The sequence below is a fragment of the Dasypus novemcinctus genome, chromosome 12, assembly GCF_030445035.2.
Source record: "Dasypus novemcinctus isolate mDasNov1 chromosome 12, mDasNov1.1.hap2, whole genome shotgun sequence".
Classification (NCBI taxonomy): domain Eukaryota; kingdom Metazoa; phylum Chordata; class Mammalia; order Cingulata; family Dasypodidae; genus Dasypus; species Dasypus novemcinctus.
The window spans coordinates 84,817,829-84,843,914 of NC_080684.1; the positions used below are offsets into that span (position 1 = coordinate 84,817,829).

General features: G+C 42.0%; 1 protein-coding gene across 1 annotated transcript in view; it reads left to right on the forward strand.

Moving 5' to 3' along the window:
• Positions 1–226: 226 nt before the first annotated feature.
• LOC131280709 (uncharacterized) overlaps positions 227–26,086 on the forward strand; it is a 30,485-nt gene continuing 4,625 nt past the window's right edge. The window contains exons 1-4 of the mRNA XM_058309120.1: positions 227–331; positions 787–1,188; positions 1,549–2,017; positions 18,850–18,933. Coding sequence (XP_058165103.1) covers positions 227–331; positions 787–1,188; positions 1,549–2,017; positions 18,850–18,933 — 1,060 coding nt within the window. The remainder of the gene's footprint in view (positions 332–786; positions 1,189–1,548; positions 2,018–18,849; positions 18,934–26,086) is intronic.

Genomic DNA, 26,086 nt, shown 5'->3' on the forward strand with positions numbered 1-26,086 from the left:
CCCAGGGCGGAGGGCGGGCCCTGGGGGGCATCGGTAGTGCAGAGGATTGCCGTGAGCGCCGCACAGGGGCGCTGCGGCACCTGAGGCGGCGGAGGTCGCCGACCGTGCTCTCGAGAGGCAGGCCTGGCGCGCGTCTTGCCCACGGGAGAGAGGGGGCTCCCCCACCACCCGGAGCTGACGGCTGCTTTCCAAAGGCTCTAGACTTCCGTGAAGTGTGAGGCCGAAGATGAGGGGCAGCTGGGCAAGCTCTGGGGCCGAGCCGTGTCCAAATCAGTCTCAGGGAAAACGGGCTGTTCGTATCCCTGCTGATCCCCACCACCGTCCAGTTGAGGTGGGTATGGCAGTAACAGCGGGTAACGGCCACCTTAGGGAAGGGGCAATGAAGGCTCAGAGAGGGCGTCTTGACAAAGGAACACCCCCGTGGTAGTTGGCAGATCCAGCGCATGAAAGGCCAGATCCTGAGCTCTCACTGCCCGGCCGGCCCGGCGCTCCTCTCTGCCTGGCTCCTCCCGCGGCTGCACGGTCCAGAAAGTCTCAGCGCTGCGCTCACGTGGAGGAAGTGTGGGCACCGACATTTAACCCTAGAGCCCTGTCCACCCACCACGGCTGCCGCCTCCTGGCTCTCCCGGAACAGCCGGAAAACAAGGAGGGTCAAGGGGGTCGAAAGCTAAAAGCTGACCGCGGGGCACGCGCTTTCGGGCTTCCTAAAGAAAGGCCGGGTTTCGCCTCCGCCAGATTTCTCTGCCTTCGGTGCCTGCCCTCAAGTTGATACAACCCTAAACGCAGTTTAATAGCCTTGACCGCATCACCTCGGATTCGTGCGGGCTGGCCTTTTCCGAGGCCGCGATTCCTTGGCGATCACCGCCGTCCACCCTGCGCCAGGAAGCTCCGGGTGCGCTCACCGTGGCCGTGACCTTACACTTGGGAACTGCAAAGTTTCCGATGCTCCTGACACCTGAGGAGACGTCCGGTGGCCTCCCTTTTCTGCTGCATCCTCTCACCCCCATGGGTGCCACTGGCTCCTCGGGCCTCTTTCTCCTGCTCCCCCATCCCGTCCCATTTCCCAGCCAACTGTTTCCAAATGAGAACCCCGTGAGGGACCTGATGTTGTTTGAATTCGCACCCCGAGCCAGGCGCTGGCTGTTGCTGGGACTCACAGAGAAGGAAGAGGACACTGGTCACAGCCTTGTGGGTAGACAGACGCGCGAATCAGGGTGACAGGATGACGTGCTGGGACAGGTCTGAACTGCTGGGTCAGAAGAGGGACTTGGTAGTTAGCGGTCAACGACGTCGTTAATAGAAGACCGCAGGATCGGGTTGCCACTCGCTCCTGGGCTTTGGCCTCGGGTGTCCGGAGGCAAACCCTTCCAGAGACTGTCCTCTGGGCTAGCAATCGCGCCCGAGAGTCCCAAGCGGCCGGACCCACCCCCAGCGGCCAAACCCACTTGGTGTCCCCAGGAGTACTATCGAGGAAGGGAGTTATTGGCTTAAGATCCAGGAGTCTGTGGCGTGCCCGAGATTCCCCGTTCCTGCGTTTGCCCCCATAAGCCCTGCCATCACCACACTGGGAGGCTGGAGGGCACCTTGCTAGGCGTGGACCCAGCTGGGATCCCTCCCGACGCCAGGCTGGCTGGGCCGAAACCGCCGCGCGCCCCCGCCCAGCACCTCCCACCTCCTGCTTCGCCCCTCCTCTCCACGGCCGCGCGCCCCCGCTGCAGGTTCAATCCCCGCGGGCACCCAGATCGCGGCAGCCACTCTGCGCCCTCGCTCCCCCCACCCTTGCAGTCGAGACCAGGCAGGGGGCACCTGCGCGCCGCCACCTCTCCTGGGCGATCGCGACCGGCTGACTGGGCATGCTCAGGAGCGGGGCGGCCGGGCGCCGCGGGAGCCAAGCGCATGCATTCGCCGCGCGCGGCGCGGGCCGTCCAGGGGCGCAGCGTGCAGGCGGCCGCTGTCGCCGATGCCCTGGCCGGCTTGGGCAGGACGCGGGCCAGGATGGCCTCCCTCTCTGCATACGGTAATGGCAGGCCGTCGCGGGCTCCCGTGGCTGCTGGGGCGGGTGGAGTGTTGGGGGCCGTCTGAGTACCCCCAGGAAACTTCGGGATTCGACTTTGCGGGAGAGTCTGGGAGAAGAGGAGCCCGCTGCAGCGCGCGCTGGCCTTCCGGCGGGGGGATCGATGCTGCACGCGATTGAGGGCTGCCGGTACCCGGTAAAGGGGATGTTTGTAGAAATAGCCAGTGGAGTAAAATTTGGGAGGTGCCTGGGAGCTGGGTCTTCGGAACTCCAGAAAAATTCCACTCGCTTCGGACCGCTCAGGGGAAGGGATATGGCAGTGGGAGACTTGGAGTTAGATCGGTCAGCGCTTGTCTTGTCCCTGACTGACCTTGGGCAAGTTATTTAAACTTTTCTGTTTCTGCATTTCTCCATCTGTAAATTTGAGATGGGAGCATCTCTCTGACAGATGCTGTGGAGTTAAAATAATATGCACCCAAAATATGTTTTAGTATGAAAAGAATCAGCTTGGATAAAAATGTTCCATGGAAGTAAAAGACATTGTTCACGTTCCCCCCTTTTTTGTTAAACACACACACACACACACACACACACACACGGCATTGCACAATTCTGAAGGAAAACGAACTCACAGTGTGAAGGTTTCCAACTCAGCTGGAAGTCCCAGCGTGCAGGGGGAGGCCAGCAAAGCTTCTTTATCAACGTTCCCGCTTAGGTGGAAAAAGCAATTCTCTCCAGTCCTTTATCAGAGATGCTGTGGAGACTTTATAGGAGGCAGAAACTCAAGTAGAACTCCCTCCCTTCCCCTTACTTGCAGTCGGCTGCGATGATAACATCTAGATTTCACGTTTTAATGAGAAAGTTGTGAGCAGTTGTGGCCAGTTATGCAGGGACATCTCCAAGCTTGGGGCTGCTGGGCGGATTGGTGCTCTTTGGTGTGGAGGCTCCCTTTGCCCGGCCAGTGATGTCCCCTGCCGATTTTCCCAAGGTTAAAGGGACTAGTCTCTCTTTCTCTTTCTGGGGATTTAAGCTGTTTGAAATGATCACTCAGGTTGTTCTCAGCGTTTGTGATTGATGTGCTTGGGAACTGCTAAGAAACTGTGAGCAGATAACAAATTGCATAGTAGTGGCCTATTTTTTTTTTTTAACTGGGAGCATTTTTGCTGGGATGTGAGTTGTTCTTGCTGGGATATACATTGAACACATAACACTGTAGTTCTCGGGTTACCATCTGGGCATAATTCAGTATCCTCATGGTGTTTTAAGAAGATTCATTGACAATATCTATTTTTACACCTTTCCTTATCAGAGGGATACTGTCAACAATAGGTTTACGTAATAACCACTTCTATAAATTTCTAGAAGTTTAATTGGGCACCCAGGTGGAGAAAATGAAGTCAGAGTAAATGAAATGATATTGAACAGCTAGTATATTTCAGTAATTAAAGGAAAAAGGTGGCAGATTTTTTTAAACTAAGAATTAGGTTTTTTTCCTCTGAGACTTGAAAGAAACTGAAACTAATTTAAGTGAGCATATTTATTATAATTTGTGCTATTTCAAAAAATATTCTTGAACATCCTCCCCATCCCTGAAGTGGTGAATACACTTGACTACGAAATCCACATTAAATTTTAAGCCCAAGCCTAAAACATGACAAGGTAGCTTTGTCCATCAGAGTTTTCTACCTAGTGAATGAGTTAGGAAAAACAAATTTAAGCACATTCAATATATTTCCTACTGGCTGGATATTGTCGAGATCATTATCTGATGAGCGCTTGGCCTGGCTTTAGAACCTTCCACAAATCATCTCTCTGACAATTGTACTGCTTTAAAAAATGTCCCCTTTCAATTTCACTGGATTTGGTCTTAGATATCATGATGCGGGATGACCTAAGTTTCTTGCCTGGAACTTATAGGGTTCAATTTTTCTATTCATTTGACTGATTTAATAAATGCTTTAGTCCTATCTTTAGCACAGGGACTGCCAAGAGAATGAACAGTTATACTATAGACCATGTGCCTTAGGTTCCTAAGAACAGAGAGAAATTTGGCTTGTGTATGCATTTCATTAGCAGCAGCCTTCAGTAAACCTCATTAGCTTCCCTTCCAAATGTGTATTTTTGATCCTGTATTGTAACCTGCTTTCTGTATTTTAGCATGATTTTTTATTTTCAGTCAGCCATTTAGATTCATATACCTTAGAAATGTGCAATGAGGTTAGCATAATCAAGAACTGTAATACGCCATCTAATAAATACATGCTCAATGAATGATGTGACTTCCGAAGTGCTGGGTTTTTAATGCCTTAACCCTTTGTATCACCAATGATATTTCTTTCTATGTCCTTTAAAGGTTTAGGTTCTTGACCGCTTTTAGCTCATTATGTAACCATGTGCACAAGACCAAGGATGGGTGACAAGTCTCTTTTAAAGAGAAATGGCTGGGACTTGACTCAATTTGTGGCTATGCAGATGAAAGCACAGGGATCATGTCCTGGCCTGAACCAGGAAGGGCCTTGTGGTTTTACCTGCTGACTTGGCTTTGTGCTGTCAGCTTTAGGTCTGCGGAGGGTTCATGAGGGACCCAAGAAGCTTATAGAGCACAGTGGGCACTATTTTATTTTTTATTTTTTATTCTTTTCTTTTTTTTAATTGACTTTGTAATAATATTACATTAAAAATATATATATATGAGGTCCCATTCAACCCCACCACCCCCACCCCACCTCTCCCTCCCCCCCCCCCCCAGCAACACTCATTCCCATCATCATGACACATCCATTGCATTTGGTAAGTACATCTTTGGGCACCTCTGCACCTCATGGTCAATGGTCCAGATCATGGCCCATATTCTCCCCCATTCCATCCAGTGGGCCCTGTGAGGATTTACAATGTCCAGTGATTGCCCCTGGAGCACCATCCAGGGCAGCTCCATGTCCCAAAGACGCCTCCACCTCTCATCTCTTCCTGCCTTTCCCCATACCCATCAGCCACCATGTCCACTTTTCCCAATCCAATGCCACCTTTTCTATGTGGACATTGGATTGGTTGGGTGGGCACTATTTTATAGGGGAAAGTCCTCTCTAAGGCAATGATATTTGAACAGAGAACCAAGTAAAGGAAAGGAGCAAACCATCTGATTATGTGGGAAAAGAGCATCCCTGGCAAAAGGAATAGGCAATGCAAAGGCCCTGAGGCAGGAGTGAGCTTAGCATGTTCAAAGCTAACCACAAGGTCAGTGTGGTTGGAGATAAGAGAGCAAGTAGAAGACAGGAAGGAAATGTGGTCAGAACTGCTATTATAACTATTCTCCCTCATTTTCCTCTTACTTCTTAGGTTGCTTCTTCTTTGTGGTTTCCTTATTCTCTTTACATTGGTCTTTGTCTGGGTTCTGTCCCAGTCCTCTCTCTGGGTAACTCATTCTTTCATTTGGAAGACATTGATTAGATACCTGTGTGCAGGGCTGGCCCCAAAGGTGTGCATGGGTGGCTATAAGCTGGGGTGGCAAGGTTTCCTGAGTTATAAGTAGAAGTGTGGGGTATACTGGGACACAAAGAATAATAGTGACACTCTTCATGAATTACCTCAGCTAATCCTCACATCAGCCTTTAAGAAACTGGTTCTGTGTTAGCCCTGTATTCATTCGAAGAAATTGAGACACAAATAGGTTAAGGAATTTAGGCTCATATGCTGAGTGAATCACCCAAATGCAGATCGGGGAGTTTGGCTCTAGAGCAGGAGTAAGGAGAAGGTGAGGATGAGGAAGAAACAGGAGTGATTGTGTGGGTTAGTGTGGGGTAATTCCAGGTAGAAAGCGTGGCTGGAGCAAAGACTGGCAGGCAGTGAATGACCAGAAGTTCAGTACTTGTGGTTGGAAAGGGGTCAGGAGACGGGGTTGGTGAGAGATAAACCCAACCACAGACCACAGAAATCAAATGATTCAGAAAGGAGATGAGATGAGGGCCGAGGGCGTTATTTCCCCTCCTGTGACTTCATCTTTTTCAGGCGACTCCCAAGCAGAGGTCACTACCTGAAAACTTCTCTCCTCTGCAGGCTACACTTATGTACCCAACTCTCTCCTGGATTTCCCTTTCCGTATGCCCCCCTGGCATCTCAAACTCAGTGCATCCCAAACAGAATTTCCATCATCCTTTCCCACACTTTTTCGCTGCCTTCTCATCCCAGTTCTGAGCTCTATGAGTGGTGCTCTAGCCTGGACCTGGGAGTACCAGAATGAATGAGATCTCGCTGTCTCTCACAGATGTCAGAGCCCACTGGAGGAGACAGACTCCAAAACAGAGAATTAAAATGTATTGTTGTGTGGGAAAAGCTGGGAGAGGCAGTGGACAGTCCAGGGACGGTTCCGTGGAGGAGATGAGGTTGAAGAGGCCGACTGGGAGAAGGGCATTCCAGGGAGGGGCAACATGAACGAAGATGAAGGGGAGAGAAGGCAGGGGTGTGAAGGCAGCCGCTAACAGCACCATGTTGGCGCAGGGAGATGTCCAAGGCAGGGAGTGGCTGGGAGATGGGCAAGGGCCGGACTTGAGTGAACGTTTGTGAGCTCTGCCTAGTAATCTTGAGCAAATCAACTCACTTTTCTGTGCCTCAGTTTTCTTATTTGAAAAATGGGGTCACGAGGTTTAAATAGTCTATTTCAACTGCATGTGAGAGGCACGTAGTGAGTACTCAGCAAGCATTAGCTATTATCAGCTCCCTCTCCCAGCCAATGTACGCTCAATCACCAAGTCCTGCTGATTCTTCTTACCGTCTCTCAGCTCTTGTGTTTCCTTCTCCCTGCCCATCATTACTCCTTCTGATGGCAGTAAGTGTCCTCGCTGGTCTCCTGCTTCTAGTCTTGGCCCCTTCTGATCCCAATTGCAAATTTGATTCTGTTATACCCTGGCTTAAAACTCTTTGGTGGCCTCCCAGGAGCTGACGACTACCCTTCTCTCTTGCTGCCCTCTGCCCCAGCACCCTCCTCCCACCCTTAGGAAGAGAGGTGGGTTAGCGTGATCACTCCATGCTTCCTGAGGTTTCTGGACCTTGGCACATGCTATCAAATGTATCTCCTCTCTCTCTGTGGGGCTCTCTCCTCCTCACCCTTGTCCTGACACTTTCCCTGACTCTCTCCATCCGACTTGGTCCCTCTCAGGGGACCTCTCAAGTAAGTCCTCTCCCTATCAATACTCAGTAATCAGCACTCCCTCCTGTGGGTTGTAAAATCATAGAAGTCAAGGACCGTATTTTTATCTTTGTGTTCCAGCTGCCCGGCACAGCACCAGCACATAGTAGGTGGTCAATTCTTGATTGTCCGACTGACTGAAGGCCCAAATGGATTAGAGCAGGGGGCAATACACCTGCTCTAGTATACTTACAGAAAGTCCTATATTCTTATTGCAAACAACAATCAAAATAACTTTAACCTTCAGAAAAGAGGTGCAAATAAAAAAGCAAAAGCATTCACACTACACAGTGAAATTAGATGCATGCTAACTGACCGGGACCTATGCGTGAACTACCAATTAAATCGCAGGAGCTATTTGATGACTTTTCTTGTTTTTGCTCTCTACCACCTGGCAGGCTTGTTATTATGCAATCCCAGACACTCTTGGTCAACATTGATTAGGATCCATCTGATTAAGAAGCTGTCTCAAAGCCTGTGCAGATTATTCTTTGACCTTCACCCCTTTTCATTTTTATGTTTTCTTTATAAGTTAAATAAAAATTTTGTTTTGATCCTATAAAAAAGCATTTTAATTCTTTCCCTTAAAACATGCTCTTTGTAACAGTGATGTGGATTTTTCTATTGGAAAGCCATCCTAAATAAACAGTCCACAGCTCCCGAGGAAGTTTCCACAACAGATACTACAGTATATGTTCTGAGAGTGCTCGCTATGTGTCAGGCACTGTTGTAGGGTCAACTAAAAACAAACACAAAAATGCCTGTCTTCCTGAATCTTTCATTGTAATAACATGGATCTTTACCTTGGGGGAAAAATGAAAACAGAATATAGGGTGGGTTTTTGACACTGACTCAGAGGTGCACGTAGGAAAGAAAGGAAAGGAAAGACGTTTCTCTAATCAGAGCTCATGAAAAGGCTTTTGTCCCAGAGTCTGCTTGAGTGGAAACAAAGGGAAGCTGGGATAAATGAGTACCAGGAACAGTGTTCAAAATGCAGGAATGCCGATTAAAGTATTTGAAAGCTTACAAGAACCTTTGGGAGATGCTTTTGAGAGGCATCTATTGTGCCACTCTAGCTCAGGTCTGGTGGGTGTTGGAGAAGAGGAAACACATCACCCCAGAGCCAGGATGGAGGGCTTGGACTGAGGATGTGTGGAGTACCAGGGGAGCTCAGGGAAACCTCAAGAGAGGGCTATTTTGTTCGGTAATGGAGGGTGTGTGGGGCGAGCGCGTGTGGAGGAGACCTTCAGGAGAGGCACCAACCTGTGCAAAGACACAGGTGGGAAAGAGCCTGATCTGGGGGCTGTGGGGTGCATGAGGGATAGAGGGTCATCAGGAGCTGCAAAGCTGTGCAAGGGCAGACAGGGGCGCAGGGGGGGGGGCGGTGCGGTGCTTTTTAGGTATAAACATGTCTGCAGGTTTCACCTCAGCCCATCCACCTTTGTCAAGGGAATTATTTAGATCACTGTAGTCTGGGGCAATGTGAATTCTGTATTTATAAAATTTCTCTCAATACAATATGGAAGTGTTCAGTCCTCTTATGAGTGTCATTAATTACAAAATATTTCTGTTTGGGTGATATTGCTTTGTTTTTGTTAGTGTAAAGTCTTGTTAAAATGCAAATAATTAGTCGAAGACTCGACTCATAAGAGGAAAAGAAAATGTAATGTACTGAGCCTTGGAATTACAGAACACTAGAGCTATTACTACTAGTGCTGCTACTAGAGTGCTGCTACTAACACTGCTACTACTAGTGCTGCTCTAGTGCTACTGGTGCTACTACTTGTGTTTACTACTAGTGCTACTAGTCATAACTACTAGTGATATTACTAGTACTACTAGTACCACTACTAGTGCTTCTACTGCTCCTGATGCTACTAATACTAGTGCTGCTACTATTTGTGCTACTGCTAGTGCTACTAGTACTAGTCCTGCTGCTACTAGTAGTAGTTGCCCGGCTTGTCTTATGCTATTGTAAAGATCCAGGCAAAAATAAATGCAAACGTTTATGAAAATCTGGAAATCCCTGTAGCAATAATATAGTACACAATGCTATGATGTGTTGATGACTTAAGCTTCTGGGCTGCTGTTACCTAGTAAAAATGAACGGGTAGACTCCAATAATTCTATATTTCTGTGACTCTGAGCTGTCACCCCTCAGAACCCAGCCTAATTACAGATACCAATCCAACCTGCCAGTGTCCTGGTGATGTGAGGACTGCTCAACATTGGTTCCCGCTGAGATTCAAAATGACTTTTTCTGAAAAAAATAAAATAAAATAAATTTTTAAAAAACAAACAAAAAATGACTTTTTCTGGATGATTGTTAAGTGAGTGCTTTTACTTTGTGATAAATTTCATTGAGTTTCTGCATTTAGGATTTGGGCTCTTAATTGTGTATGTATTAAACTTCAACTAAAAATTTTGTTGTTGTTGATTTAAAGGCCTTTCCTCTTCAGGGCAGGTTGTTCTCAGAAAGAGCCATTGGACTCGCACAGTGCCTGCCCCTTGTCTGCACAGCCGCGTCTGTCTGTTTCTACACTAATGCATTTCCTTGTGTTTCTCCCTTCCTGACCACATACTCCTTCTCCCAGTTCTTAGCACAGGGTGGAAAAACAGGGCCTTGAAAAAATCATTGGTTGATCCCTAAGCCCTGGAGGATATTTACTCAAGGGCTTTGGGTTATGTTGTAGATAAATGCTTCTCACACTTTTGTGAGTCTGTGAATCACGTGGGCATCTTGTTCAAATGAAGATCTTGATTCAGTAGCCCTCTGATGGGCCCTGCAGCTTCTAATAAAGTACTGAGGCTCCTGGTCTAGGGACTACTATTTGAGTAGCCAGCTTGTAGAAAATAGTACTTAGTAGCTATACAGCAAATGTTTTCATGATTTTTTTTTCAGGTGATTTGTATGGAGTGGCTCCAATTAAAGGAACAGACTTGTTTTATTATGTTAATTAATTTTTTTTTGGTTTGTGTTTTCCTTAGTATAAATCTGTTATACACTCTGTTTTATGTGACTGGTAGTGAAACATTTTTTAAAAACCTTTTTTTAATTGGTGATATGTATATATAGAAAAAGTACATAGTTCATAAGTACACAACAGGATGTGTGATATAAGCACTGAATTCTGTCATCATAGACTAAGATCAGAAAGCAAGGGCTGAAATGATACTGATTGTTTTCATATCGTTGAGACTTGCTGTATGGTGTAATATGTGGTCAAGTTTTGTAAAAGTTTCATATTGGCTTGAGAAGAATGTATATTCTCTAATGGTCAGGGTGCAGGGTTCTATCTATATCTGTTAAATTGAGATTAATTGTGCTGTTCAGATTTTCCATATTTTCACTAATTTTTGCTTGCTCAATCATTCAGTAATTAAGTACGTTAAAATTCCCCTTCCTCTGCTCATGGATTTGCCAGTTTCTCCCTGTATTCATTTTTGCTTCATATATTTTAAGGCCATTTTATTTTGAGCATACATGTTTAACATATATCTTCCTGGAGAATTGGACCTTGAACTATTTATCATTATTGTTGAACCTCTTATCCTTAAAAATGCCTTTTGTCTTCAAGCCTTTTTCATTTGGAAATAACATGGTTACTCTACCTGTATTTTGCTTGGTATTTGCTTGCTGTATCTTTTTTTTTTTTTTAGTTTCAGCATTTCTTTGTTCTTATGTTTTAGATATTTCCCTTATAAACAAGATGCAATTGGATATTTTTAAAGAAATCCTTCTCACGTTATCTTTTGAAGAGCAAATTTATACCCTTTACATGTTTTGTTGTTACTGATATATTTGAATTTATTTCTACCATTTTTTGTGTTTCTCTTTTTCTCCTTTGTTTTTTTTTATTGAAATTTTCCACTGAATCCCCTCTTCTGCCCTTCCCCACTCATTTTCCCCCAACAAACTGGTTTGAAGATTTAGTCTTTCTGTTGTTTTAATAATTACTCTTGCACTTGTACTTAAATCTTACTTGCATTCTAAACATATTCACTACATTTTTAAAAACTAATTCTAAATTTAATATGTTAACATTTCTCCTGAAAAGGATCTTCAAATGCTTTAACTTTGACACCTAGCTCCTGAGTTACTAATTATTTCAGCTCTATTCATTTTTTTTAAAACCTCACATAATAATAATAATTTTATATTGACAATTATTTGCCTATACTTTTACCAATTTCTTTTCTCATTAGTCTTTATTGCACCTTACACACTCTTTCTAGGATTACTAGTCCTATTCCTAGAGTAGATTCTTCAGAATTTCTTTCAGGGAAGGCCTGTTGCTGTTAAACTCTCCCCATTTTTATTTATCTGGAAATGTTTTTATTTTGTAATTGTTCTCGAAAGGTAGTTTAGCTGGGTACACAACTGATTTGAAGTTGATAGTTATTTTTTCTCAGAACTTTGAAGATAGTTCTATTTTCAGGATTTCATTTTTGATTTTGAGGTTCTGATGTTTCACTGTAGTATGTGTAGCTGTGTATTCCTTTTCTTTTTAAAAAAAATTCATCCTGCTTCTTTCGTGTTCTTTTGGTCAGTGGACTCATATATTTCAATGCCTTCAAAGTTGTCAGCCATCACCCTTTCAAGTAATACCTCTGCTTAATTCTCACTATTTTAGCTTTCTGGAACAACAAATAAAAGAGTATTGAGAATTCTCATTCTACTCTCCTTATTTTTAAACTCCTCTTTTATGTTTTCTGTCTCTTTGCCTTTCTGTTGCATTCTGAGTAGTTTATTCAAATCATTTAGGCCATGACTTCTCTTGTATATGTTTTTTAATGCAGACTTTTATTGATTTATGACCCACATTCAGAAAGGTGTACAGATCATGTGTATAGAGCTCAAAAAGTTCACAAAGTGAGTCCATCCATGTCTCCAACATCCAAATCAATAAAGAGAAAATTATTAGAAGCATGGAGTCTCTTTGTCTTCTCCCAGTTACCACTCTTTCACCAAAGGGAACCACCTCCTGACTTCTAATACTTTAAATTAATTTTGTCTGCTTTTGAACTTTCTGCAAATGGGATCATATGGTATACATTCTTTTGTATCTGCCTTCTTTCCTTCAACATTATTTTTGTAATATTCAACCATGTTGTTCATATAGGCATAAAATGTTCATCCAGGTTGTCAGTACTAGTATTCCTTGGTATGAATGGGCATTTGGTAGTTTCCTGTTTGAGGTTATTATTAATAGTATTGCTATGAACATTCTTACATGTCTTTTGATACTCTTATGTATGTTTTTCTGTTGGGTACATATCAAGGATCAAATTGCTGGGGTTTAGGGTATAAGTACATTCAGCTTTAAAAGATATTGTCGATTGTATTTATATATGCTAGCAATCTGAAGGAGTTAAGAAAATTCCATTTACAATAGCATATGATAGAGTACAATATAATATCTAGAAATAAATTTAAGTAAGGAAGTGAAAGTCTTATATACTAAAAACTATTATCAAAAGAAATTAAAGAATACTTCAATGCATGGTAAGACATCCCATGTTCATGGACTAGAAGACTTAATATTGTTAAGACATCAATATTATCCAATCTACAGAGTCAACACAGACCCTATCAAAATTCCAGAAGCTTTTTTTCCCCAGAAATGGAAATTCACAGGGAACTACTGGGAGCCCCAAATAGCAAAAACTATTTTGGAACAGAACAAAGTTAGTGGACTCAAATTCCCAATTTCAAAGCTTACTACAAAGCTACAGTAATCAAAATAGTATGGTACTGATATAAGGATAGACAAATAGACCAAAAGGAATAGAACTGAAAGTACAGAAATTGACCCACACATCTGTGACCACTGATTTTTAACAAGGGTGCCAAATAAATGCAAAGAGGAAAGAATGGTCTCTTCAACAAATGGTGTTAGGAAAACTGGATATCCACATGCAAAAGAATGAAGTTTGGACCCCTACCTCATACCAGGCACAAAAATTAACTCAAAAGTAGATCAGGACCTAGAAGAGCTAAAACTATATAAAACTCTTAGAAGATGACATAGGGGCAAATCTTCATGACCTGCTATTCAGCAATAAACTTTAGATATGACTTCAAAAGTACAAGTAACAGAAGAAAAAATAGTTAAATTCAACTTCATAAAATTAAAAGCTTTTTGTATCAAAGGACATTATTAAGGAAGTGAAAAGACAACCCACAGAATGGAAGAAAATAGTAGCAAACCATATAGCAGATAAAGGCTTAATATACAGAATATAGAAGAACTTTTACAATGCAACAACAAAGAGACATACAGTACAATTAAAAATTGGGTAAAGAACTTCAGACATTTTTCCAAAGAGAATACACAAATGGCCAGTAATCATATGAAAAGGTCTTAGCATCTTTAGCCATTAGGGAAATGCAAATCAAAACCACAAAGAGATACCACGTAACACCCAGAAGGATGGTTATGAAAAAAAAAAAGGAAAATATCAAGTGTTGGTGAGATGTGGAGAAATTGGAACTCTACTCTAGTGCATTGTTGGTGAGAATGTAAAATAGTGTAACCACTATGGAAAGCAAAGTGACAGTTCCTCAAAAAGTTAAATAGAGAGTCAACATATGACCCAGCAATTCCACTTCTAGTTATATACCCAAAGAAAGTGAAAACAGGGTCTCAAACAGATACTTGTATACCAGTGTTCATAGCAGCATTATTTATGATGGCCAAAAGGTGGGAAAAGCCCAGTGTCCATCAGCAAATGAATGGATGAACAAAATGTGTATGTACTTACATACAATGGAGTATTATTTGGTCATAAATAGGAACAAGGTTCTGAAACCCAGATGAACCTTGAAAATATTGTGGTGAGTGAAATAAGCAAGGCATGTAAGGAAGATATCGTATAATATCATTTATATGAGATATCTAGAAACATCAAATTTGCAGACAGAAAGTAGACTAGAGGTTACCAGGAGGTGGGGGACAGAAAGTTTTTGCTTGGTCGGTATAGAGTGTAGAAAAATAAATAAAGATATTATCAAATAGTTATCAGCAGTGTACGAGAGTTCGCACTGTTCCACATCCTCACCTGTACTTGGTATTGCTTCATTTTAGCCCATTTTGATTCAAGTTTTTATAAGACCATTAAGCTTGAGGTTGATAGATGGAACTATGTCATTGGTGCTGTGGTCAAGCAGCTACCTTTCTTAGAAAGCTCCCAAACTTCCCATAAATGCTCCGCCTTTTTAAACCTGGACTAGTGGAAGTTCAGCGAGCATGCGTTTAACCAACATCTGCTTGACTCAAGGAAAGACTTAGGAACACAGTATTCTGTGTTCAGTAGAAAGATGTAAAAAGGTGTGATGCTTTCCTTTTTTGTTGTTAGGATGAAAGATAAGCTAGATTGAGTGTTATGAAATGGGCCTTTTTTTTCCTTTTGTTTGAAGATCATATTGTTATATGAATCTACCTAAAATAATTTGAGACAATTAAAATGTGTCCACAACTGTTCTGTTAAGGGCACTTCTGAAAATAGAACACATGCAATGATGTCCATCTTTTTTCTTACTAGAGCCTCAGTGCTTAACACATCAGATGAAGGACTGTTAAAGATGCAACCCTAGATACAGGAGGAATCCACCTAGTCCAGTTTGTAATTTTAAACTGTCCTCCATTGTCTTTGCCTATATTGTCAGATTATTTTTCTAGTGTAAAACCCAGGTTTTAATTTCAACTCTGCGACTTTCCAAAAGTGTGACTCTGGGAAAGTTCCTTAATTTTTCTGAGTCTCCATTTCCTCATCTATATTGTGGGATAATTGTACCTGCCTCAAAACACTTGTTCTGAAGCTTACATGAAATACTGACTGTAAATGAAACAACAATTGTGTTTCATAGTGCCTGGCAAAATCAGGTGCTGGGTAACTTGTGATGTCTAATTACACTATCAGCTATTTTACTTAGACATTTTTTGCATAATTGCATTCCTGATTTGCCCTTCTGTGAACTCTGCCTCTCTTTATTTCTTTCAAAAAGCTATGGCAAACTAAAACATACATACAGGCAGACATGACAAGAATATCGTAATTAAACAAATAATTGTAAAATGAAAACTGTGTGACCCCTGGGTCAGGAAATAAAACAGTGCCAGCACCTCCCTCCTCCCCCAAGCCTCCTCTCACCACTTGGTATATCCTTTCACTATTAAAACCCCCTTCCTCCCCACCAAATGGAGCCATGATGTTGGCTTTTGTAATAATTATTTTATTACTTTTTTTTTTTTTACAGTTTACCATCCATGTATATATTCGTAAACACTGTAATTTAGTTTTGCCTGTTGTTGCCTGTTTCATAAATAGAAGTATTTGGATCATTTTGGGGTTGCGTCTTTTATTCAACATTATGCTTTTGAGATTAATCCATAGCATTTTGTGTAGCTTTACTTCATTTGTTTTCTTTGCTTTATGGTATTCCATTCTATGGATATCCTTGTTCTTTTAAGGGATTACATAAAAATAAGAGCTAACACTAGTGGAACACTCACTATGCGCTAAGTGCTGTTATATTGAGACTTTTCATGCATTATGAATTTAATGTCTATACAATCTTATAAATACCTTTATTATCTCACTTTCCAATTGAGGAAACAGAACCATATGGAGATGAAATAATGTGCCCAGGTGTTGGAACCAAGCGAGACAATCCAGGTAGTCTGACTTCAGGACCCACAAAGTTTATTAATCTCATTCATAGTCTTTTCCACTAGTGGCTGATGTTTTTCATGTAATTGGAGATAGTTCCTAAGGATGAAATGGTTATTAGGCCCTTCTATAACATGTGGCATTTTTGTTTAACTCCCGTAGGTGAAAATACCATCCCTCACACATGCTCACCTTGTAGTGTAAATGTTGTGACTTCTTGTACTTTTGCTGTTTGAGTCTTTTCAAAATATTGCCACCAGAATTATTGCCCTAGCTTTACCATTCATTTTGAATTCAAATTTGAATAGTTTTGCCTTACAAACCTATTCACAGCCTCTTCTCGGTCATTCATTCCTAACTCAAGCATTTTGCCTTCTTTGTTGATTACTCCTTTCTCAGTATGTTCTTCTCCATCCTCTCTGCTGCTCTGAGGAATTCTTTCTTTTCTCCTCATTCGTGGCAGTTTCTACCCTTGTGGATCTCTCTTTCTCTGATTGTGTTCATCTTTCATTCCTTTGACCTTGTCCCTTGAAAATGCCCTTCCTTCCAAAATCTTTTTGGTACATATCACTAGTGAAAGGTTTAAAAAGAATTAGGAATGACAACATTAGAGTGGTTAGAGTAGCTTGCTATGTTTTAGGTCCAAATTTTGTTGATTCAGCTGATTCCACAAATATATACCGAATTATTTGCTAACTATGCATTTTGTGTAGCTGATTTGTTTTTCTTAACCTTATCCTACTCCCTCACCCTCCCCCGCCCCCCCAAATGAGATAGGCATCACAGTCATCATTTTCAGTGGGGAAACCAATGCTATAGTACGTTAAACAATCTGACCAAAGTTCAAGTAGTTTATGTCCAGCAAAGCTGAGCTTTAAACCTAGGTTTTCTGACTCCCAGCTCTTTCTCTTTAATCACAGCAATCTCTATTGAAATAATAACTAATAGGGGAAGTAGTCATTGGTTTCTTTAACATCATTTCTTCCTTTTTTCTTTCTTTCAAACAATGAACATTTATTGTCTACCTTTTATCAGACACTGTGCTAAACTCTGGAAATTACAAATTGAGTAACGTGTGGGTCTGCCTTTGACAAGCCGTGGTTTAGGAGATGTGTCTGCCAGTCATCGTCTAGTGTGCTCCGTGCTGTGGAGGGTGTGCCTAACTGGTGAGGCAGACCCGGGGCAGACCTGGTCCCGGAAATTTCCACAGAGAAGAACTTTGTCACATACACCTGCTAGAATTTTCCCACATTAAAAACAGTGAAAAGCATTTATATTGTAGCACTTTGCTTCCCTATTTGTGAATGGGGCTCTGAGGTCCACCTCTAGTTCTCTGCCCTTTGACTCTCCACCTCCTTTTCTCCATGTTTCCCAACTGCTTTCAAACCAAGGGCCCCTACGGACCACTCCTGGCAGATGACTCCCATTTCCTGCCTTCCCTGTTCAGATCCCTGCCGTTTTTCCTCCTAAGAACATTTTGTTAGGATACATTTAACAAATACGTAATGATTGTTTCCTTCCCTCCCACCTATAAATCACCAAATAAATCAGAGTTTCCAAGTTTTTTAGTTTCATGTAATATTTCCTTTAGGGCAGTTTTGCAAACATACTTATGACTCTTTGTCCCTAACCTGTAGTTTTTATATGACACTTGTATTTAGTTTGGTATTTTAAAATCATTCACTTGTGCCCTGCCATGTGACATAAACACTTGGAAGTAGATCGTCTATAGATCTAATTCAGTCCCGCCACGTGCTATCAGTGTGGCCTGGGTCAGGGCCCTCACTGCCCAGGGGCTCAGCCTGCCTATCAGTGACATGGTGGATTCCTGCGCTGTTGTACCTCGTGTATGAGGCCATACGTGTGAAAAGGCTAAACTGCCATGTCAAGGTAGGTTTTGGTTTCTTTTGCCTTCTGTGCCTGCAACATGTTTTTGTTCACAATGGTGAAGAACTCAGTGCATTGGGCTATACTTGTGTTCTTGAAGGGAACTGAATCCACTTCTCTGTCTCCACCGCCAGTGCTGTGGTTTGGCCACTGTTTTGTTTCTCTGAGTTTACTGCAGCAGTCTTATCAATGAGTCTTTTGGCCTCTCCTCTTGCCCCCTCCAGTCCGTTCTCCACATTGCGACGTTCATGCACCACCTGTACTATTATGTAGTTAATATTAACAGTAACTTTTTATAGGTATGTATTAGTCATTTAAAATAATTATATCAAAACTTCAAATAGAAAATGTATACTGTTCACCTTAAGTGTGAGGTAATGCATATACATGCAATAAAATAAAATGTTATTAAATACTTGCTAGAAGCTGTGGACCACGAACGTGCTGGATAAATGCCTACTTGTTCTTGGTGAAAAAGCACACTAGACAAGTGGCTGAACGGTGTTAAGCAAAATCTAAACATGCTAACATGGTTTGCAAGACCCTCCATGGTCCAGCCATGGCTCCCCTCTCCTTCTCTTACTGTGTTTAGCTGCTAAGGCAGTAGGCTGTTTGTGGTTGCTGAGCCTTCAAACATGATACCTCATCTGCCTGGATGTTTATCCCCAGTTCTTTCTCCCTTCGCCTGTCAGATAGTACTCGCTTTTAGGTTTTAGATGTCACTTCCTCCAGGAAGCCTTACCTGATAGCCTCTAGTGTGGAGCAGGTGTTCTCTCTTCTGCCCCTGCCCTGCTCTGCCGTACAGCACCCTGTACTCCCCCACTATAATTATGGTGGCACTGGACTGGGATTGCCCATGTGGGGCTGCCTGGGTGGTCCATTGAAATGCCCCAATGCCCATCCTGGTGCCTGGCACCTTCAAGTCCCTCAGTAAAGGGCCAATGAATGAAACAGTGAGTGAGTACAAGACTGACCATGTCACAGACAGAGAGCACTGATTTATTTGCTGCCACTCATCTATATATATACACACTGAGGTCCATGGTATGTACCAGGCTATAATTAACCTTCCCCTCTCTTATTTTATTAACAGACAAAGATGTGAGCTGTGGGAGTTATAACCTTTCCTCTGCAACGACTGGCAGCTACTATAGTTGTGTCAGCCAGATCACCATCGGTAAGCAATGTGTCATTTCATCTTATAAAAATTATGGGAGGGTGGAGTGATGAAGGAGGCTGAGGAAGGGGTGAGTAGAAAATTTAAGAGCTTAAGCACTTATTTTCAGAATCAGATCAATTGCTTGCGGACACACCTTCCTGGGGTGCCCTCTTGTGGACCCTTATTGCTTCTGCATAGAATTTTGAAGAGGTCATGTGGTTCAGTATCATAAAAGGCAAATATTTCCCAACTTTTGGTCATTTACTTCTTTCATTCATGCACCACCTGTACTATTTTGTAGTTAATATTAACAGTGACTTTTTATAGGTATATATTAATCATTTAAAATAATGATATCAAAACTGCAAATAGAAAATGTATACTGTTTGCTGTAGGTGTAAAGTAATGCATACATACATGCAATAAAATAAAATCTGTTATTAAATGCTAGCTAGAAACTCTGGACCACAAATGCACTGGATAAATGTATACTTGTTTTTGGTCAAAGAAGCACACTAGGTGAGTGTTTGAATGGTGTTAAAAATCAAATTAAAATGATGCATTTTTAAAAATCTCCGGCAGTTAGTTGATGCTTGTGTCAACATAAATAGGCATTCCATGCTTTGAGAAATCCCATGTATGCCAGCTGCCCTATCCTCTGTCTTCTCAGAAATAAAATCTCCAAGTCATAGCTCAGGCGCCTTTGGCAATTTGAAGTTTGCAGTTTGGGGTGGTTCATGTTCCATCCATGCCCTCCTGCTGTGAGGGGTGAGGGTCCCCACAGGAGGTGGTCGTACTCACACAACGCCTTCCCTACTCAAGCGTAAATCTGTTTTATTTTGGTCAAAGAAGGAAGAATGACCCTGATTTTGCTGTATTCTTCTTCCACTTCCTTTCAAAATTTCCTTGATTCTAGAATTCTGGGCTCTGACTTAGAAAGAAGGGGATAAAAATAATAGTACTAATGATCATTGCAGCTACCATTTATTTTGTATTTATTATCTGCCAGCTGCTCTTGGCCCTTTACACATATTATTTTCTTCAATCAGAATGCTGTAAAGAAGGTACTTTCATTTCCCCATTTTACAGATGAGGAAACTTGTTTTCTGCCACCTGTCTAGAAGTGTATGTATCCAGGATGTCAATCCAAGCCTGTCTGACAAAAAAGCCCATTCTCTTAAACACGGTATCACAGTTTCTTAAACTCCAGTAATGTGGACCTCTATAAAAAGAAATAAAAATTATGAACTCCTAAAATTGACTTAAATTATATTTATTGTAAGTTTACTTAAATATGTTCAAACAGAAAACTAAATATAGACACTTATATTCCAGATAACCATAAAAATCAAATCAGATTTAAAACACCATGAAGCAAAAATATGTAAATCCACCACATTAATACAATGGATGTTGTTATTTTGCTGAAATATACTAACTGCAGTGACATAGGTGAGTTCAGTACAGCTTTATTACTAGGCATTTTCTGGTGACTGCTTTGCCATCCCCTTTCTCTATTCATCCCATGGGGCAATCTCTGTTGATGTTCTCTGCTGTGAAGGTATTGGATCTTCATTTTGTATGAATGTACTTGGACATATCCATCCCTGTCTTTTACTCATTAAGTATGCCAGTTGGTTCTAATTTGATGGAGATGCAAAAGCAAACCCAGCCACTAAAATTGAGTGGCATAACTTGGTCCAAAATATGCAAATGCATATCTTAATTTTTAAATGATTTAATTTCTTGTAAAAGAAAACAACTAAAAAATTCTTGTGGAGAGCTCACAGGCCCTGATTTAAAAATACTTTGTAACCTACAATGCCATTCTTAGAGAATTTGTTAAGCAGTGGGAGATGTCTAGGGTTTAGAGTAGGAGAGTGACAAGCTAAATATATGGATGGATGAAAGAAGATAATTCTTTTTTTTTTTTTTTTTAAAGATTTATTTTTTATTTATTTAATTCCCCTCCCCTCCCCTGGTTGTCTGTTTTCTGTGTCTTTTTGCTGCGTCTTGTTTCTTTGTCCGCTTCTGTTGTCGTCAGCGGCACGGGAAGTGTGGGCGGCGCCATTCCTCGGCAGGCTGCTCCCTCCTTCGTGCTGGGCAGCTCTCCTTATGGGTGCACTCCTTGCGCGTGGGACTCCCCTACGCGGGGAACACCCCTGTGCGGCACAGGCACTCCTTGCGCGCATCAGCACTGCGCACGGGCCAGCTCCACACGGGTCAAGGAGGCCCGGGGCTTGAACCGCGGACCTCCCATGTGGTAGACGGATGCCCTAACCACTGGGCCAAAGTCCTTTTCCCGAAAGAAGATAATTCTGGTGGTGAATAGGATGGATTTCACGTGGGAGAATCTGGGGTCATTACAGAGATAGTGAATGTGACTGTAGTGATTACTGTACCTGAGGCAGTCATGAAATAATGGGGCAGATCTGGAAGGAGAGGCATGAAAGAACTGGCAGGACTGGGTCATTGACTGAATATGGCTCTAGACAAAATTTTGAGTCAGGATGATCACAGGGAGTCTGTGCCATTACTAGAAATATAGAAGTCAGGAAGAAGAGGTTATCACTGTGAGTTAGATGTGTTGGGTGATTTCCTATGAGACACCCACCTAGGAATGCCCAACAGGAAATTGCTAAGGTAGAAAAACTGGGCAGGAGATGAAATTCTGGCATTCTCTGCACAGAAAGGATGGTTGAGCCTTTTGAAGAAGATGAGTTAATAAGAGTGAGAGTCAGCAGTTTGAGCCTGTAGAGGGTCAAGGACCAATCTTTGGGGGAAGCATAATTAGGGTAGAAATAATGATAGAAGTAGGAGAACCTAGAAAGCACATTTCTTAGAAAACTCAGAATTTCTACAAGTGGAGGCTGAAGAGGGTGAAAGTTAAAAGTTCACCTTGGTGACATCTCTGAGAGTCATGTCTCTGGATGCTGATATGGGAGCCAGGCTGCTAGGCTGTTTATAAGGAGCTGTGGGTAGAGGCTTCTCTTTTGAGACACTTGTCCATGAAAGTGGAGGGATAGAGTGAGGACAATATAGTAGTTAACAGTGTTTGGGATTATGTCTTTGGGCCAACAACTGTTCTAAGTACTTTTTTATATTAACTCATTTAGCCCTCACTAACACTATGAGATAGATATTGTTATCTCCCCCCATTTTACAAATGAGGACACTGAGTTTCTGAGAGTTTAAAAAGTTGCCTAAGGATATGTGGGTAGTGAGAGCTAGGACTTGAACTCAGGTAATCTGGCTGCCGTTGGACAGTGCTCTTGTGTCAGGCCCTTCCCTGGTCTTATCAGCTGCAGGCACTGTGTCAGGGTCTCACTGGCCTAGGCAGATGCCCCTGAAGGGCATGTGGGTGTGACAGACCCTCAGTTTCCTCAGGTGATGGAAGCCCCTTGAATATTGTCTCAGTTCCCTGACTTACGTTTCCATAAGGACACTTATTATTTCACATAACAGGAAGACCAGAGGCAGATATGTCCTCATGGCAGCCTGATTAAGCAACTCAGTGAGGTTAGGAAAGACCTCCTCTCCCCTGCCTTCCTCATCCTCATGGTGGCAGCCAGGTGATGCAGTGGTTCCAGGAATTGCACTCAGACACAGCAGTCATCAGAGGGGAAGGAACAATGGTTTCCTAGAGCAGCTGAGAAACTTTCCCCTGAAAGCCCTAAGGAGAGTGCTCCTATCTGATTGGCCAGGACTGGGTCACATGACCATGCCCAAACCAATCATTGATAAGGAAGATGGGATTCTCTTTAGACCCATCAGGCCCATCTCTGCATGAGGCTTTTAGGGGGTAGGATGATGATAAGACCAGCTTGCCCCATGGCACTTGGCTTCGGCGGTTGACACAGATTCCCAAACAAAGTAGTGACTCTGTTGGGAGGAAGAAGGAGGAATGGATTCTGCCTAGGGCAAACAGAAATGTCCACTGTCCACAGTTTGTTCAGCACAGAGCACTTTTGCAGCATGTGTAGTAAAAGCAGAAAATAATTTACAACTTTAGGGAGGACAGATCTCTTTGGATTATGGAAGGAATTCTTTTTGAAAAGATCCTTTCGTATTCTTTCACTTCCTGCACTTGGTCACTTCAGTCCTTCTCTTATAGAACAATCATCTTGAATAGTTGTGTCACTTTTCTGAGGGAATTCCGTTTAAAAAAATAGCAAACTTGTGGATTTCTTATTAAAGTAGCTCCTGTAAGAACCCATGTCCTGCCCAAAGCAGAGGTGCCAAAAAAAATCCAAGAACCACAAGAACAAATCCTACTGAAACTAATCTATTTATCCATAAGACTCTCAGGAAATTCCTTATTATCTGCTTTAAGCTACCATTTTACCCCTGCACATGAGACTCAAGAACTTATAGTTAATTGATGCCATTTTTTCTCAGGACAGTCTAGAATTTTGAGTATACCTTGCATGTCTCTCTTGATAATTGTGCATCTAGTGGGTGATAGAACTCAGAGAGCTAAGTCCCTAGCTCCCACACCCCACCCCCTCCCTCCAGGGGACAGGGGTGGGTGCGGGGCAGTGGGCTTCATTACAGGCTGCCACTGTGACATTGCTATTACAGTCTCTTGGTCCCTTGGATGCCAACTTCTCCCCTGGATAGATGATACCCTCCGAATACTTTGACCTCATTGCTACTTTTAAATTTGGGCCAGTCTTTTTATATTCCATCATAATTACACACATCTTATATAACTCATTTGTGTCAATAGTATGGATTGAAATATTTGCTACTGTACTCCATTTCAGGAGTAAATTTTGTGTAATTCCCTAAACTCAAAAAAGATTTGTTAGCTGTGCTAAACAGGCTTTGCAAAATTAAATATATACTATAAATCAGCTATAGTTTTATAGTTAAAATGATTAAAACCTGAAATTGTGGAGAGTTCAGAGTTCCTTGGGACTATTAAACACACTTTCACATGTTGATTTATTCCATATAGTGGCTCCACAGGAGCTTGGGAATATCAAAAGAAAAGAGGATATAAGCAAATTTCTGAATGAAGCAACAGGTGAGGGGAAAGCATGGCCCTGAACTCTTCTTCTGGCAGAATGATTCTGTGGTGTAAATAGCAATAACATTGGGCAATAAGTTTTCAAATTTTTAGTAAAAATAGAATGGAACATCTGTGTAAATGGGGCATTCTGGGATTTCATTTCTATGGCCCAATACTGCCTTAGGTCCTATGGGAGAATCAAAAGTTTTAATCATAAATTAAAAAGTTTGCATCAGAGATTTAGCCCAACAAACACAATTGTGTTCTGAGCTAGGGCCAGTGGCATTCAGTTCAGTTCAGTCTTCTGCACTGTCTCTGGCTCCATCTGCAGTTCTGCAAGGCAGCTGAGAAATTGTGGCCCCTTGGATTGTCTTCAGCGGTTTGTTAGCCCTCACGTTCACTGCATTCCACTTAGACGCCTTCAAGGAAAGTGACCCACCAAGAAGAATCGATACAATCCAGTCAGAGTGACATCAGATTTGTTAGCATTTCCCTTTACTCCAAGATCTTGGTTGGTCGAGATTCTTTTATGAAAAATTCTTCAGAAAAGAACAAATAACCTAAGAGTGATTTGTCAGGGAACAGGTCCTGTTTCTGACTCCCACACTCCCTCTCGCTTCCATCTCATTTAATGAGACAGTGGCTTAGTGGTTGACAGTGGTGAACTCATAGTGGCTTCAGGGAGCCTGGGGTTGTATCTCTTTTAAAAATTTTATTTTGAAATAATTTCAAACTTACAGGAAAGTTGCAAACATAATACAAAAATAATACAGGGGAGTGGATGTAGCTCAAGTGGTTGAGCACCTGGTTCCCTCATGGGAAGTCCTGGGTTTGGTTTCTGGTGCCTCCTAAAACAAAAGCAAAAACAAACAACAAGCAAAACAAATGAAAAAAATCAACTCAAGGGTGCCAGTGTGGCTCAGTGGTTGAATGCTGGTTTCTACATGTGAGGTCTCAGATTCAATGTTCAATGCCAGGCTTCTGGTACCTCAAAAAAAAAATAAAAATAAAAATAAAAAATAGAGGCACTTCCAATATACCCCCTACCCTGATAGCCAGATTTACCAACTTTTAACATTTTGCTGCCCCTTCAATCCCTTTCTCACTTCATCTATCTATCATCTAATCTGGCTTCTAAACATTTGAGAGTAGGTTGCATACATTATGCTCCTTTACCACTTAATACTTCAATATATATTTCCTAAAAAATATGCAACCACATTAGCTATAATTATCAAGTTCAGGAAATTTAACATTTATATAAACATACAGTCTAGATGATAATTTTTTCAGTTGTCCCAATTGTGTCCTTTTGGGCATCTTCTCCTCCATTATTGGATCCAGGCCAGGATCATGTATTACATTTAATGTCATTGTCTCTTTAGTCTCTCACTCTCTCTCTTTTAAATTGTGGTAACATAGCTATAAAGCTAAATTTCCCACCTCAGTCACTTTTGAGTAAACAATTCAGTGGCACTTACAGTATTTTTCTACTAGCATGACCATCTATTACCAAAAAATTTCCATCACCCAAAACAGAGACCTCACTTATTATGCATTAACCTCTATCCCTGGTAACCTGCACTCTGCTTTTGGTCTTTATGAATTCGTATTTTCTAGTCAGTTCACTTATCTGTTCTTTTGCATCTGGCTTATTTCAGTCAACATATCTTCAAAGTTCATCCATGCTGTCAAATTATCAGAACTTCATTCCTTTTTTATGTAAATAATATTCCATTTTAAATATATACCACATTTTCTTTATCCATTCATTTGTTGCTTACACCTATTGGCTTTTGCGAATAATGTTGCCATGAACATTTGTGTACAAATATCTGTTCGAGCACTTGCTTTCAATTTCTATTGGGTATGTATCTAAAAGTGAGATTTTAAGCCATATGGTAATTCTGTGTTTAACTTTTTGAGGACCTGCCAAGCTGTTTTCCATAGTGACTCCACCATTTTTAATTCCCACCAGCAATGTGTGAGGCTCCTGTTTTTCTGCATCTTCACCAGCACTTATCTTCTGTTTGTTTCTTTCTTTGTTGTTGTTGCTTTATAATGGCCATTCTAGTGGGTGTGAGGTGGTGTTGTATTGTGGTTTTAATGTGCATTTCTGTTATGATTAGCAATGTTGAGGATATAGTGGTGATGAAC